Below are 17,477 nucleotides of genomic sequence, written 5' to 3'. Positions count from 1 at the left end.
AACAGGTTACCCAGAGGAGCTGTGGATGTTCCATTCCTGGAAGTGTTCAAGGCCAGGTTGGATGGGGCTTAGAGCAACCTGGTGTAGTGGAATGTGTTCCTGCCCAAGGGATGGGGGTTGGAACTAGATGGTCTTTAAGGTCACTTCCAATCCAGACCATTGTGTGATTCTGCTACTTAGGGAGGTACCTAAATGCATGTGGCCAACAGTTAATTTGATTGGAATTCTGTTTACAAAGATGGTTAGTGCTGTTGTCCTTTGATATGCTCAACTCATCTACAGCAGCTTTTGCAGAGTATAGTTGTCTTCTGTAGGACTTGTGTCAGCTCTGTTCAGATATCTGATGTCCTGGCAAATGTAAAAGGGCTCTGGAAACCTGGAAGTAGGTATGTGTCCTGCTCCTTTTCTGTCAGGTCATTGACATCATGCACCTGGTTCTTACACCTGTGCTTAGGAAGTTCATTCCAGCAAGACAACTGCTTTTTTATAATACCTGCATTCCCAGGCTTTCAAAAAGAATTCAGAAAATGATGATGCTCTTTACACCCTCTTCTGAGGATGTTCCACTGTGGAGTCAAAGATAGAGGACTCAAGGGGCAGATAGAGAGTGAACAAGCAAAAGTTGGCTCTGTGTCTGAGTATGCAGGATGCCATTGTGAGGCAGAGGAGCTTGGGTTCCAGTTTCTGGTTTGGTTTATTTAATTGAGTAGCTGCTCAGTAGACACATAAGCAACCCTGGCAGTAGACACTGTAAACTGTTCGTCATCTTGCTGGAAGACCTGTCAGCCTGATTCATAGAACTTGCCTTGTGACCTCAGGATTTTTGCATTCCTAAATGCATACTGGTCCAGCATAAAGAGAGGGAAGGGAGTGTGTCCTGTTCCACCTTTTCTGTGTCCTTTGCACAGTATGCTTAGAGGTAAAGCAGCCCTCCGTAGAAATGTGTGCTCTGGCCTTGAGGAGGGAATTGGACCCACTTTCTCCCCCTTTTTTTATAACTTAACTGCTAGGCTTCTATGCAAAACCAGGCAGGTCGTCCTCCTTTTCCTGTGTCTTGAAGACCCCTGGGGAGCTCTAGGGTTGACAGGCAGTTCTTGGCACTAGGTCCTACAGGGTCCTACACATTCTTGTTAGGGTTTGCGATCACTTGAGACAGTCTCATCTACTTGAGTCAAGTAGCTGTTCTTGGTTGTGCTGTCCATGTTAAATAATGCTATTCTGCATTCCAGTCTCGAGGTGGATTTTGTATAACACAGACTTCCTCTCAAGGGAAACATGTAGAGAAGTTGGAGCTATGCACATTCAGAACCTGTAGAGCTCTGAGACTGATGCTAGTAACCATGTCAGGCAGGTGGCTTGCCAACTGAACTTAATCTGCTTAATGGAATTGTGTGGAGCAACTGCACTTTTAGATTCTGCTTTCTTGCTTTTAGTGAGTATTTCATATTCACAGGAAAAAAAAAAACCCCTTCTAAATACACAGAAATAGGAAAAAACAAAGCAAATATTGCTATTGTGATTGCTCAACTAGTGAGAAATGAGAGTTCAAAAGAATGGAGACCATTCGGATTCTTTTCTTTTTTTCTTTTGTCTGACTGGTGAAATGGTAATATTTGGGTATCAGCTTTAATATTGTCCTCTTGATAGTTTTGCTAATTTTAGTGGGGAATTAAAGGTTGGGAGAAAGACCACAGTGACTGTGAATTGGAATTATTTCAGAGCAAGAACAGGAGAGACAAATGAGGGATGGAAAGCAAGGGAGAAGGGAAGTGGGGGTAAAGAGAAGCCATGTTATAATAGTCAGGTTGTCAATGGGAAGTACTTTTTCTCACTTCTTTATTTTGAATTTTATATTGTAACATGAATATGTTACTGCAAAGTTTCATTCGTGTATAAGAATCATTGTGATTTCTCTGTTCTTCTTGTCTGTAAATGGTATATTGTAGATGCAGATGTGGAATCTGAAATTTCAGTATTTCCATGATCTTAATTTGGGATGCATACTCCACTCTATTTCTTTTAGTGAGTCTCTTTTATTATTGAATTAGTAAATCTCCTTTACATATTGAGTATCTGACTCTATATGTTGATGAACTGCGAATGTTAATAACTTGGTATATTTTTATATTCAAGTGTGAGAACAAGTTTATAATCCTTACATTCAAGAGACACAATAATGTATTAAAGTACGTTCTAAAATTGGAAATCATACTGGGAGAATGGCAGGTAATGTAAGAAAAGCAAGTTCTGTGAAGGGCCTTAGAGTGAGATAATGATTGCTCTTGTTTTAGTTCGAGACAACCATCTCTTCCAGAGAAGAAGATACCTGAGCCTTCACCTTTAGCAAAGAGAAAAGCCTATGAGAAAACAATGGAAAAGACAAAGACAAAAGAACAAAAACTGTAAGATTCTTTTAAATTTATTTCCTCTGACATAACTTAAACTTTGAATTTTCTTGAAAAATAAATCTGTATTTTTTTCTATTTCTTTTCTTCCAGGACAGTTTTTATTGTTGTCAGTGCTGAAATTCATTGCTCATCTTATGTGTGGTTGTTTGGGTTTTTTTTCCAGATTGTTTTTTTGTACAAACTAACTCAGGAGCAGAACCCTGAGAAAATGTCCTTTGGAGCATTTGGAAATTTTTTTTTTTTTTTTTTAATTGAAGTCATCAATATATCTAAGAGCCTTCAATTTTATAAGAATTTCTTTGTTTTGCATGTGTGTATTTTCTGCCTGGAGCTTTCACTTTTAGCACTTAAACTTTGAACATCGTGCCACCTTGCGCTTTGCAGCCTTAAGCTTTTTGCCTTCTCTGGGAGATATCTGTAGCTAGTATGCCAATCTTAATTATTGGCTTAAGAAAAGAGCATCTAACATTTGAGACATGTTGCATTTAACGTTTCTAACCATTTGTAACCCGTTAAAGAAGATGTTCTTTTTTTTTTTGTAGCTCAGATTCTGGAGCCCCAGAGGCTAGTCTGTCACCTCCTACTTCCCCACCAAGCCGGCCCCGTAATGAAATGAATGTTTTTAGTCGTCTTACTGTTTCTCAGGGAAACACATCAGTTCAGCAGGATAAGTAAGTCACAAAGGGAAGCCTCAGCCCCCAACCAGGGAAATGCAAAGTGTGCTCAAGAATTCAGTGTAGTATCTGGTAGAAATTTGGCCTTCTGCAAGACAGGAGGAGATATTTCTCATGTTTTTGTGTAGTTTTCAAAGGAAATATTTTAAACTACCATGGAACCACTGTAAAAATTCAAGAAAAGAAATTTCCTGCTGAACCTTGTTTCCTGTTTTCTAGGCTATGTCTGGTATTTGTAGTTTAAACCCAAAATAGAAAAGAATGGTAGAATTCTTAGATGTTTGTGTATTTGTGTATGTGTTTACACTCAAAAATAGATTTTAGGTGATAATTTAGGAAATAGTGCTTTTGACAGTTATTCAGCTGCTCCAGCGTTGTTTGGAGAGCTCTCACAACAGCACCTCAGAGGATGGGACTTTGAAATGGCTAGAACACAGTTGTTTAGAGATTATCCAAATTACTGAACAGACTGATCTTAGGAGGTGATCTGTAGGAGTAGATGATACTCATATCTTGTTTAGAAGAAGTGGAACTGATTTTCCTCACACTAGGCATCTGTTTAGGAGCCTTACTCCAAATAGCAGTGGACTTGACTGGAACCTCTGTTGCAGGTTTCAGCATTGATACAGATGCAGTGCTTATGAACTACAACTCAGATTTAAAATAAACCTTTATTTCTAACTCTAGCAAGATAAGAATTTGCTGTTGTCTGTTTACACTATTTTTTGGAATAAAATGGTTTTTTTCAGAGGTCTACAGAGGTCTACACATACCAAGCAGTGGCTTGCAAGGCTTTCAGTAACTGTGCTTGTGACTTCTTTATCTTAGCTTACCTTCCTTATTTCTAACTCCCACCTAACCCTTTTCATTTTCTGACCTGACTTTGAAATAAAATAAAAACTGCTGAATCTGTTTGAGTTGAAAATGAAGGACATCTTAAGATGTACTGCAAATCATCATGTCTTGGGGAAATGCTGTCTTGTATGTTTTCTTGATTTTTAATTTTAAACATTTTTCGGAATGAGAGGTGAAGGATTTTGAACTTAGGATGGCTTGCAAATTGCTGTTTTTATTTGAGTGGGCTATCATATTTAACATTTATATCTCTGACTAACATTTTGCATGTCTCTTCTACACTTAGCAGGCACTGATATTCAGACCGCTCTTTTTCTTTTGATATTCTCAACAAGCACTATCTTATGGAGGTTTACTTATGCATCCATCTTCCCCTTTTAATTTTTTGCCTTTACTTCTCTAAGAAAATGTTGGGGAAATAAGAAATGGCTCAGCTGCTGTTACTCATCTTCTGGACCTGAAACAGTCTACTGTAACTTACTGCCGAGATAATTATTCTTTGCCCCTACCCCCCCATATCATCATGGGTTTAAGCAATGCTGCATCCTGTATGTGGATTTGCATTGCTTTTCTGAGTTGGCCGTGCTGTTGTTTGTTCTTCTCATATGGAGGCGTTCCTTTGCTGATACCTATATTCTTTCTCCTCACAATTCCACCACTGTTGATTGTAGGTCTGATGAAAGTGATTCCTCTCTGTCGGAGGTACAAAGGTACTCTCTCTTTCTCTTTTCTGTTTTCTTGGCATCTCTCACCAAAGTTATTCCAGTTCTTAAGAAATTTCATTTTGCTGCATGATTTTTCTTGATACCTGTGCATTGTTTCTCTTGCTTTTGCCAGAACATTAAATATCTGAGATGTTGGTCAAGCATGTCACCCCCTCTCCTTTTTTAGGGTGGTTTTTTATCATTGTTGAGCATGTCAGGTGTTTTGATTATAGCTGAAGTATGGTGTAAACATTTTCTTAGACACATTGTTTCTCTCTTTGTTTTCTTCAAAAAAAAGAAGAGCAGACATTTTCTTATGTTTTATCTGCTTCTCTCCTTATTTTTATTTTTCTTTTTCCGTTACGTGCTTCGATCACTAAAAATGAAATCCTAGTGTAAATAAAAATGAGTAGTTTTTTATTATGTCCTTCTGACAGAATGCACAGTGGCTTAAGAGATGAAAGAAATGCCCCCACTCGTGTCCCAGTGGATTAGGACTTTAGTACTCAGTGAAAAATTAGTTTATCAAGAGAAGGGCAGTCAAAGAACTGCTAATAATGTGATGGTGGCTTTGTCTGGTCACTGTAGGAGTTGTAGCATTCTTTGTCTGTAGACTTTAGAACACTGTACCTAGGTAGATAAATAGCTCCAGGACATGTATTTTATGTGGCTTGTTATGGAAGTGAGTGGATGAGAACAGCACGAGGAATAACTCAGCTGAGAGGCAGCATGATCCACTAGGGAATACTACAGAGAAAACAGTGTTAGTTTAATGTGATGCTAGAAAACAAAAGCAGAGAGATCTAAATTAATTAGAAAGCAAATTGTTCTGTTTTCTTGAAAACATAAAATGGTGCAGATGAAATGTGAATGCCTTTCCAAAATGAGGAAGATAGCATTACACAATTTAGGGCACTATTAATACTAGTAAAATCTGTAGAAGGATTGCTGAGGAGTAATGAATTATATGAATGAAGATGTCCTGTGCTGTAAAAATGTTTAAAATCATAATTTTAATCTACTAGATAAACCAACCAGTTACCACAAAGTTAGCTTGTATCATGAAGGACATTTTTCTTTACATAGCAAATTTCTGGACAATATTACAAAATCTTTACATTTTCCTAAGGTGTCTGACACTTTGTTTTGTTTTGTTGTGTTGTTTTTGTGAGATAGGGCTATGGTTTAGTTCCTTTTCCTCACAGTCATGTGTGTGATCCCCAAGAGAGCATGACAGTGAGTCTTAACTGCAAGCTGGCTGGGTCACAGCAGTGTTGCATGGTTTGGGCATTACCTTGAGGCTTTTCTACACTTCCCAGAAATTAAAGGGGTCCGTGTGTGTGCGGTTGTATGCGTGGGATTTTAGACTGCTAGTAATTTTTGGTTGGTAATGAATTGTGAAGGATTTTTTTCAGGCTGAGTTAAGTCTTTTGGCATCACCACAGAACTAGCTGAAAGTGCCCAGGAAGGTTCCTCTGGAGTGTCAGCATTCCAGTCATCCTCCCTTTTGGCTATTTGTACATGAATGTGTTGTTGGGTACAGGGTGCAGTGGGAACCTTCTTCAGGCACAGGTGTTAACAGCAGTTCTCTGTGTCTTCCCATAGAATGCAGATGATGTGAAATGCATGCTGAGTTTGGAATTGGCAGTGTACATTACATTTGCTCCATTTTTCAGATTGTGCTGTTTAGATCTTGGGCATCCCGAAGCTTTAAGTGTCCTGTTTTTTCAGCATTATGCAGACTTTGCCATGTACCCAGCATTTAGCATCTTGTTGTCTTTTCATTCATTTGTTTTTGTATGTGATTTCCTTTAACTGATAGTCCAGAGTTGACAGGCGTTGAGGCTAAATAGTAGAAATTCTGGCATAGTTTATGAAAGGCATTCAGCTATTCTGCCCTCACATGTAAGAACACTAGGTTAATTTTTTTTACCCTGTGTGCAAGTAAGTTAATTTTATCTGTGTCTATTACTATGCCCAACTCACATTCTTTTTTTTTCTTTAGGGGGATAATTAACCCATTTCCTGCATCAAAATGCATCCGATCGTCCCCCCTTCAGTGTATCTATACAGCTGAGGGACATACTAAGGCTGTGCTTTGTGTTGATGCAACTGACGATCTTCTCTTCACTGGATCTAAAGGTTGGGCAAGCTCTGTGCACCTCTGCTGCCTACAGAGGCTGCTTTGACAACTCAGGGTGTTGTGAAATTCTCAATTTGTGCTTAGTGCTGTAAATACAGAGGAAAATTGTAAGGGTTCATTTCTCAACATAAGCTGAAGAAGGATTTACAGTAATTATCTACAAGTTTCTAACTCCAATGTGTAGTATTTGTAGTATTTATATAGGCTGTTTATTTGTAGTGGAAAACCACAAAAAGCAGTAACATTAACATTTGTTGAGTGATATTCAGTCATGGTAGCATGTACACACATGATATGGAATGTATAGTAATAGTTTCAGTGTGAGGATGGAGGGGGGAATTGGCACGTTTCTGACTCTACTGCACGGTTTGAATGCCCTTCATGCCGTAGTTGGTTCTTTGAGCTATCTTCTTCACCTAAGGGTGTCCTCTACATCCTCTATGCATCTTGCTGCCTATCCTTTGTTGTTATAAGAACTGTATGGCTGTTGTGGGAGGGCCTGGAATTTTAGTAGTCACTAAATTCCTTACTGGATGGTGCGGTCACTCTATGAACTTTTCAAAGTGGTAGAAGCAGTGTTTTGAAGAAAACATTTTCCTCCTGTCTGTAGGGAATTTCCATTGTAATTGCTCAGTTTGGCTTGAAGATAACACCACCAGACCTCGATGTTTCACAAACACCCATTTTAATATTCCTCAAAAAGTGAATTTTGTATGTTGTGCTTTTTTCTCTGGGCCGTTTCACATAAAGCACTTATGGTAAAGGGCTTGTTATATTCTTAGTTATGCAGCTGAAACCATGGCAGACTCTTTTTTTTTCTATAAAGTATCAAAGCTAAAATGAACTCGTGTGGCTGGGAAGAAGTTAACACCTGGTGACAGGGAGATTCTCCTTTTCACTAATTCACATAATGAATAAACCTTGAAATTTCAGGACATCCCTTTTATCCCCATATTAGCAGAGTAGATAAGCCCATTAGATGGCAGTCTTGCACTGCTAGTATTCAGGTGTGGTTTCTGTGGCTATTCTACTACCTGGCTGTTAAAAATATCAAAGCACACACTTTGAGTGAGTTGGCAAACTTTTTATCTTGCAAGTTTTAAGCCAACATTTCAACATTTGTGCAAGTGTATACAATGGCAAAAAAGGACATTGAATTAGATTTTGTAAATGTTACTTAGTTGATTTCTATTGAAATTTTGAATTTAGTGGCTATGTGAGGGAAAAAAGGACACTTAAAAATTTTATTTTACATCTAGATTTGTATTCTAAAGTTTTGCTTTGGTAATTTTTAATTTTTTTTAACAGATGGATGTTTGCAGATACTCCAAATATTTACTTTTTTCAAGCCATATCCTAGCTTCCCAAACTTATGGGAGAATCTTTCTTGTATATATTTTTGGAGGGGAGTTTACCAAGTACAGTTCTACTCAAGAAAAGTTGTTCAAATAAATAAGCTTAAATCTTTTGGAAATGGTTGCTGAAGCAGAAAGTCTCAGCTCGCTGACATCAGATAATACTTGCAGCTAAATTCAAAAATGTCAATAAGTTCTCATGTTTACTGCAGATCTTTTTACCTTGGTAGTTGGTATTTTAAAGTGGCAGACAGGTCTTGGTATACTTACCTTTATGCTATCATAACTAGGGTCTATACATGAAGCTTTCTCTTCATCCTTCCAGTACTTATTTCAGTATAAATATATGTCTAAAATATATGGAGTGATACAGACATGGTGCAGCAAGGAGAGTTTCCTGTTCTTGCCAATAGTGTTGCAGATTTCTTGAAAACTTCTATGCATTTGGGGTTTTAACACATAAAAGGTTGCAGCATTTAAATTCCTTTGCTACAGAATCAAAACAGTGACTAAAGCACGCTGTGCTGGGGTTTTCAGAGCCCCCCAATACACTGAAGAGTTTGGATCACTTCTCACCTTTGTAGTTTTGTTGTGGTAGTCGGAACTTGGCCATACTAAGCCTCAAAACTCATTCTGAACTATGTTTTTGATAATGAAGTTTTGAATTAAAAATTGTATTCTTCTCATCATCTATCATCATCCACACTTTACAGCCTCTAAATTGTCTGTATTTTCACTTCCCTTGAGATTTTTATCCTTTTAAAATACTTTGGGAGCTAGTATGCAGATGTCAAATGCGCATTTAATGATAACTCTTGCTTAGTTTTGATGATGATAGATGGATGCCTGTGTGTATTTTTTAAGACCTACTTAATTTAGCTGTTTTTCTGTGGTGTCTACAGAAATGGAGGAAAATGTATGAGTGCAATTGAATGCATGTACTTTTTTTTTTTAAATAACTGAGTTTAGGAAAAACATGAGATTTTTCTGGGATTTTTTTTATTGTTATTGTTAATATTTTTCCCCTTTTTGTTTGTCTTTATTTAGATCGTACCTGTAAAGTCTGGAATCTGGTAACTGGACAAGAGATTATGTCTTTAGGGGGTCATCCAAATAATGTTGTTTCTATTAAATACTGCAACTACACTAGCCTGGTCTTCACAGTCTCAACATCCTATATCAAAGTGTGGGACATCAGAGATTCTGCAAAGTGCATTCGAACACTGACGTGAGTATGCTAAACCTCAGATGCCAAGAGTTCAAATGAGTCTTAGTTTCAGATATATTTTATTATATTTAATTTAATACTGCAGTGTAATATAAGTACGCTGTTGGGAATGGAAGCTTTCTTTGCATGTCCAGGCTAAGTCAGTATGGGGCACCAGTAATATATGGGAGCACAAAACAATTTGCATATAGAGTTTTATCAGATGTTCAGTATTTGTAATTGGCTTATAGCCTTTTTTGCTCAGTGAAATAGGTTTGTTTTTAGACAGTATACAAAGAATGGCAAACTGTAGAATTTGGATCTTTTCCTTTTTTTTCTTTCTTCTTCTCTGTACTCAGGTCTTCAGGCCAGGCTATGCCTGCTGATGCATGTTCAGGAAGTACTAACAGAACAGTTGCTATCCCAGCTGGAGAGAACCAGATCAATCAAATTGCACTAAATCCAACTGGCACATTCCTCTATGCAGCTGCTGGAAACTCAGTGAGGATGTGGGACCTGAAAAGGTACTGAACACCAGCAGAAGAGAATGTTCTTTAGGTGGTTACGTGTGCATAGGCAGCAAAGTTGTGCATATGAAACAGTCAGTGAAGTGTTTCTTCTTTATGGTAGTGTCTATAACCTGGGCAAAATATCGTCAAGTTACGGATCAGCTAATCCATCTGTGGTGGTTACTGACATAATGATTTTCTCATGTGTTAAGGTTGTGGGGAATCATTTCAGTAAAAATGACTGGAAAAACACAAGGTTTTGTTTGACAGGCACTACAAAACACACTCTTGTAAGGTGAGTATGGGAATCCTGACTAGTAATTGTTGATGAGATGATGGAAGCCAATGGAAGTAATGTAATATAATATGGGATTATGATAGCTGCACTATAATTACACTTTTCCAAAAAGAACCTGCTCCCAAAGGGTGCATTCAAAATACAGAAAATACTTATAAGGGGACTGATTCATCTTTACTTTTAAATGTTTTAATTCTTATTTTGCATAAATAGCAGGGTTTTGTTGTATTTAACATAGATTTAATATTTATCCATGGATATGAACAATGGAGTATAGGTAAACCAGAGGATGCGTACTGAAGACATAGGGAAAATAAAAACATCCATTCTGTCAGAAACTGTGCTATGGACTGTACTGGATATATGAAAAATTAACAAATCCTCATTTCTTCTCATATCCTTGAAGATTTCAGTCTACAGGAAAGCTAACTGGTCACCAGGGTCCTGTTATGTGCCTTACTGTCGATCAAATTTCTAATGGACAAGATCTTATTGTCACTGGTTCAAAGGATCATTATATAAAGGTAAACCACTAGTATTTGCTTATTTTAACTTGGCACATCAGCATGGGATGCAGGCTTCAGCAGAAGTGACTTACATCTCCACATGCAAAATGTGATTGCCAAGATGGAAATTACCTCACCAGTCATGGATCATGAATAGTGTTCAGTCATAATAAACACCACTTCAGTGCTTTTTTTGTTTCATGAAGGAAGATGGATGTATGGTTGTATCTAGCTAAGCTTTTTCTTAATCCCCATTAAATTGGATGTCAGGTGTACGAAGTCTTGGAGAAATCTACTTTTAAGTAACATTTAGCTCCTTAAACTATCTTAAGTCAGGGCCTCTGTTTTGGAGTGCAGACCTAATTGTTTCAGCAGAGACGCTGTGTGGTCCTCACATAAGGAAGTCTAGGGTTTAGCCCGGGCTCTTCTTGAAGTGTTATCCAAGTTCTGAAGTGGGAAAGGGGAGAGCGAGGTCAGCACTTCTCAGCCAAGGTGGCTAGTACACTTTTCTGCTTCTTGGCACTCAAGGATATGGAATCTGTTTTTTGGGAGGAGGGGGTTATTTGGTTTTCTCTTTTTCTTTTGTTTTGGCTCACCTCAGCCAGTGGCTATTTGAACCCACAAGCTCCTGTTTCTCAGGGCTACACCCAAATCACCAGACTCTGGGAATTGTAGATCATCCATAAAGCTGGCCCTCACACTGCAAAGAATGTGTGATACATGAGGCCAAAGAGACAATGAGCAAGAAACCCCTTATTATGAGGGGGTACCCTTTGTTCTGTTTTTATACTTCTCACACACTGGAAAAAGTGTATGAACACAGTTGGGGGTGGAGCAGGAGCCAGAACCTGTGTGAGCTTTCTCACTGAGCTCGGCTTTCTTTTTTTTCATATTATTCTGCAATTCTTGGATGCTTGGTTGTGCACTGTGCCAGATGCAAAAAACCGCCTGAGAGGTTGGTGCACAGTTTGACAGTTTGGGCTGTGGATTTGAATCCATCACCAGTGTCCCTATGGTTAGAGGCCAGGGGATTCTTAGGCAATGGGGAGACAAAAGGAAGACACTTTGAGAATTACTTTTCTGCACAGTTCAGAGTATTGGGTTAGTTGTGAGCTGCCATCCTGGCATGGTAATGAGTGAAGGACCTCAATGGGAACAACAGGATGTCATCATAATAATGCAAGTTTGTCATGTGACAAGCAAGGAGGTGGGAGGGCTTTTGGAAAACAAAGCTGTCAACAGTCAGAGAAGTTTATCTGTCCTTCTTGTGTGTTCCTATTCTGTGGCCAGGCTGCATAAATCCTCCTAAGTCTGCCCGCCTCTTGACTTACACCACTAGAATGTCCAGGGATATTTCAGCCATGTCTGTGTGCTGCAGAGTAGTGTGTGTTCTGCAAAGTGAATGCCTCCAGAATTGTCAAGCCACTTTGGACAGTATAAATGATCTGTATGTGCATAGTCAGCGCAGCTGTCTATGAATTCTTGATGCTTCTGTTCAGCCTGGAGAAGAGAAGGTTGTGTGGAGACCTCATAACCTTCCACTATCAGAATGGGGCTTACAGGGAAGGCGGAGAGGGACACGTTATCAGGAACTGTAGTGATAGAGCAAGGTGTAATGAGTACAGATTGAAAAAGGGGAAATTTAGGTTATGATATTAGGATGAAATTTTTCACTGTGAAGGTGATGAGACACTGAAACAGGTTGCCCAATGAGGTTGTGGATGCCCCAATGCTGGCAGTGTTCAAAGCCAGGCTGAATGAGGCCTTGAGCAGTCTGGTATAGTGGGAGGTGTCCCTACTACCAAAGAGGGGTTGGGACTAGATGATCTTTAAGGTCCATTTTAGCCCCTTAACAATCTCTGGTTCTCTGCATGGGTAGGTCTGCTGGACTACTAGGTCTGGTGACAGATACTGTCACAGGAAGCTATTGTCTTGTCTACTGAGTCAGTAATATTAGGCATCTCTAGGTACCTGATTTTTCTGGTTTATCATTGAAATTTTTTTGGTTACAATTGGAACTGATACATGTAATTGAATGCGGTAACTTTTAAAATACCTTTAGCTCACAAGGTATTATTTTACACTCTCAAGCTCTCCCTTTTCTACTGTCATTCTTACTCATTCTAAAAGGCCAATAAAGAGCAAATAATAGAGGATGAAGTTTGACATTTGCTTGTGACACAGAGCTGGTGGTTTAAAAAGTTACGGCTCATCTGTTCCTTTTCATCTCAGTCTCACTGGTTGAGTTCTGGCTCCCTACAATGTGAAATGAAACAGGATTGCTTACACTGCAGCTCTGGGAACAAAGACCTGATGGGATTGATTATGCCTTAAATTGTTAAAACAACCTCACTTAAAGAGTCTGTTTTAACACCCTATTCTTGGAGCACAGGCAAGGAGAGAGCTGTGTCTATGAAAAGCATCGGTGTGTAATAGTATGTAACCCTTACCAAAACAACGTGTTCAGAAAAATATATTGATGCCTCTTTCTGAAGCTACTTACCTGTGCAATTCTCCCACTCTGAGTTATGTTTCCCAAACTCACTCATGAGCTTCGTTTTTCTAGCCCACCACACAGGGTACATATGGGCCCTTCCTCTGAAGCTACTGTATATGATATTCAAGTAGTAGTAGTACTTCTTCCCAGAGCAGTCTTCTCCGAAGTCAGTGGAGTATTCGCATTTCAGGCAAGAGGTAGAAGACGAGAAAGGTGTGGTTCTGGTAGATAAATTCTGTCAGATATACATCATGATACAGTGGCCTGTAATAAGACTTCCCAAGTTTTTTCCCTAAGTTATTTGCTGCATGACTTTCAAGCAGGTTAGATGACAGAAAATTTCACATAACATATTTTATTATTTATTTTAGATGTTTGATGTGACTGAAGGGGCTCTTGGAAGTGTAAGTCCTACACACAATTTTGAACCTCCTCATTATGATGGCATTGAAGCACTTGCTATTACGGGCGATAACCTTTTTAGTGGATCCAGAGATAATGGAATTAAGAAATGGGATTTGTCTCAAAAAGACCTTCTTCAGGTAATGAAAAAAATCATGCAGCTGCTGTGACAGGCATGCTGTAGAACTGTTTTCAGGCTGTGTAAATGCTCAGGCTCATACAGTGACTATTCACATAGACACTGGTGCTTTTAATAGGGAAGGCATAGAGCACTGACTAAGAAAGAAATCAATAATGCACTTGATCTTTACATGCAGTTGCTTTTCTCTTCTGTGCGTGTAGCATCAGGAAATTCTGATGAAGTAGTTATCCTATTAGCTCTGAGTACATGGGGTTTGTTTTTCTGCTTCAGAACAAAAGCAGCACTTGCTTCATCTGTGACTGGAGCCATTGGATACCTGTCTTTGACAAGTTAGTAAATTTTGGATTGGGAACTCATTAGTGAGAAACAATACTTTAGATCGGGCTACAGAATATTTTCTTGTGAAGAGCTTTTACAGCCTGTGGCACCCCACCCAGTCTTAGACCTTAGATTCATCTCCTTATACAATGCATGTGTTACATAATGCATACAACACACTCATAATAATGCTTGCTGTCAGAACACATTTGCTGTATGTTTTTCTTATGTAAAAAGGAAAAAAAGGGAGCAGGTGTAAAAGGACTTAGAATCCAGGGAATTTGCAATTTGTTTGGCATGAAGAACTTTGATTTTTGTCTACGTGCAATAAGGTGATCTGTTCTTTTAAGTCTTATGAGAGGTTCTTGAGGTATAGGTGTGATTAATTAACTTGAGACTGAACGAGAACTGGAAAGCAGAAAAACAAATACTAGAAGAGAGTGCTGTTTTTGCAATAATTTTGGGGGAAAGGAGGACCATGCATTTAATATGCAGACTGATAGCAAGGAAACAAATAGAATTTAAAAGTATTGGAACATGAGAAAATAATGGACTGGCTACTTTAAAAAGAAAATTTCTATATGGGCATACTTAGTATTCCATAAATATATAAACTTGCTTGACCTTCATTCAAAATCATTCAGCTTGACCTTCATTCAAAATCAATCATTCAGGGTGCCAGTTCCTTTTCAGAATACTATGAAGACTTCACAGTTAAAATAAGGATTCATGAATTTAGTTTCTTACAGAAAATCTTCACTTGGCCATATTGGGACATCTGCCCTCACATCTGTCTGCTCAGAAAAATGTACTAAGCAGCTTGTACCGAAACCACAGGAACTGGAAAGATTTTGTATTCTCAGAATGACTTCATGAAAGTTGCAAGAAGTGTCTCCACTCTTGTATTTTAGGCTCATTAAAATATTATGCAATATGCATTTTTGCTATTGCAATTAATTTAACATCAGAAAGAATACAGGACCAGGGTGAAGAAGTATGTAAATTGGACTAGTTATATCACTTTTCTTGTTTTCCTTTTGGTATATGTGCATTTCATAATTTCTCTAGTTTGCATTCCCCTGTTTGTTTCTTGATTTTAAAAGTAGAAATTGATAAAAATAATCTCACACTTTCTTCTTTGTTTTTATTTCTATTTCTATAAAATGCTGTATGTTTTTCAAGGAGGTGAGACTGAAGCGTTTGACAGAATATAAATTATTTTTTATTCATTGTCTTTTTTAGGGAATGAGAAGTGCTGTTACTTTGCTAATCATGTGATAATCATGTGTGGAGGGGCCCACTGGAGGTCACACCATGTGAAGTTGACCTGCTGGTCCAAGCAAGGCCAGATTTGTAGTTAGGTCTGGTTTCTCAAGGCCTTGCTGGGCTGAGTTTTCAAAATCTCCAAGGTCGCAGATTGAATAGCTGCTCTTCTTAGTCTACCCAGCAACCAAAACCTGAAACACAGCTGAGTTGCTTTACAGTATAAATGCTAATGTTGCATCAGTGGTCCTGGTTTGGCATACTCATATTGAACAGGTCTGATCCTCTATAATTGATGAAAATCACTTAACAAGCATGGTATTCAGAGGATTTGGAGATCATTTGCTTTACTTGGTGTTATACGTCACAAGTCACAAAACCCTGCTGTGACAAAATTGGGATTTATAAGAACCACAACCACCCCCGCTCCAGTTTCATGAAGTGCAGCAAAACCAGACTGCCAGTGCTGTGGTAGCTGTGTATACTATAGATGAAACACCAGGATGATCGTAGAAAGCTGAATATGCTCCATTATGAGCAATGCAGCAAAGCAAAGCAGTTCCTACCAAACCAAACTGGAGAAAAGCCACTTTTGGTCCCCCCAAAAGACAGCAAACTTGGGCTATTTTTTCCCCATATTTTTATTTTCCCCATATATTTATTTGTTGCTACCAAAAGGATGTTGGTCTGTGCAGCATTTTGCTTTCCGAATTAGAAGTAAAATGCTATTGCCTTTCCTCAATAAAGAATTAATGTATTTTTGTGAAGTGCCAAATCACAAAATCAATTTATAATGTGTAGTGGGAAAAGAAGAAAGAAAGAAGGCAAATATAGAAACAGTTTCTGTCTTCCTGGTGTATTTTTGAACAGTATTTTGGGTTTTCTTTTTATGTGTTTTATAGCAATTTTAAAGACAGACTTGAAACATATACAGAGACCATATGTTCAAAAATGCATTTAAATATGCATTTGAAAGCATGCAGACTTAGCATTATCCTGAACTGATTTCTGTTCCACATTAGGTCAGTTGTGCATATTAGATTTCCTTCTTGTTTTGCAGTACTATTTCACAAAAAGAAACAACCTCATGGTATAGAAAAAGCCTCTTGGAAGCTAGCACTCTCCTTGCTCTAAAGGTGGAGAAGCCACCCGGAGCCATGTAGCAAAACTGGGGCAGGACAGGAACCAGGCTTACAACTTGGGATTTTTCCCCTTTTGTGCTTGTTCTTCTGGAATTTTTTGCAGCCCTGTGAGACTTGCCTGCCTTCTCTCTTTCAGCAAGTTCCTAATGCTCATAAGGACTGGGTTTGTGCTCTTGGCCTAGTGCCCAGTGCGCCGGTTCTGCTCAGCGGCTGCAGGGGAGGCACCCTCAAGCTCTGGAATGTGGATACCTTCGCACCCATTGGGGAGATGAAGGGACATGACAGCCCTATAAATGCCATCTGCACCAACTCCAGCCAGATTTTCACAGCAGCAGAGTGAGTTCTTCTCTATGAATCTTTCTTTTTTGTGTCCTCTGCTAGAATTCTGTCCATGCACATGCATTTAGGATATGTGTAAGTCACTTCATAGAAAGGATCCAGAGACTTGGTCCAATCCGTACTCCTCAGTGCTAATGATCTATCACAGCTATGTCCGAAGTGGGCTGCTTGCACCCCAGTGGATGCACAACATTACCCAGTGGTGTGCTGGAATAAATTATTAGAATTCAGTGCTATGTGTATATAATTAATAAATATACATAGCAGTGTGGGCTTAAAAAAATTTTATTAGTAGGGGTGCACGATTAAAAAAAGTTTGGAGACCACTGATCTACAGGATGGCAGGGAGATTTTGGCAATACTTGAGAACTTCATAAGGTTGTCTCTACAGTTGGACTATTTCCTGGTAGGACTCATTCCTGACCTGTGGAAATTCTCCTAAAAGCCATGGCATGTGGCTGTTGGTCAGTTTGTTTTTAAGTGCTGGCATACAGTAGAAGCTTTGCAAGCTATCCTACTGTCCTGTAAACACCTTGATTTGAATATTTGTTTCCTCAGTAAAAGTGAGCAAATTGAGGACCTAAAACCTCAGGGGAATTGACCAGGAAAAATACCTTGTTACAGAGAACATACAGGAGATGGCAACAGAGCCTCTTTGTGTTGTAGTCTGAGCACAGAAGCTGTGAAAGCTGATGTGTTACATTCCAGCGCCAAT

At 38.8% G+C, this 17,477-nt stretch overlaps 1 protein-coding gene across 3 annotated transcripts in view; it reads left to right on the top strand.

The window, feature by feature from the left end:
- The window catches only part of KIF21A (kinesin family member 21A), an 88,913-nt gene that overhangs the window by 68,294 nt on the left and 3,142 nt on the right, over positions 1–17,477 (top strand). For all 3 annotated transcript variants that reach the window (XM_082280290.1, XM_082280289.1, XM_082280288.1), the window contains 8 exons: positions 2,292–2,402; positions 4,609–4,647; positions 6,647–6,783; positions 9,187–9,367; positions 9,706–9,870; positions 10,560–10,677; positions 13,528–13,698; positions 16,560–16,759. In XM_082280290.1, coding sequence (XP_082136416.1) covers positions 2,292–2,402; positions 4,609–4,647; positions 6,647–6,783; positions 9,187–9,367; positions 9,706–9,870; positions 10,560–10,677; positions 13,528–13,698; positions 16,560–16,759 — 1,122 coding nt within the window. The remainder of the gene's footprint in view (positions 1–2,291; positions 2,403–4,608; positions 4,648–6,646; positions 6,784–9,186; positions 9,368–9,705; positions 9,871–10,559; positions 10,678–13,527; positions 13,699–16,559; positions 16,760–17,477) is intronic.

This window comes from Coloeus monedula, assembly GCF_965178545.1.
Source record: "Coloeus monedula genome assembly, chromosome: 4".
Taxonomy (NCBI): Eukaryota; Metazoa; Chordata; class Aves; order Passeriformes; family Corvidae; genus Coloeus; species Coloeus monedula.
Note: the sequence above shows the minus strand (reverse complement) of the source record. Positions and strands in the feature narration are given on the sequence as shown.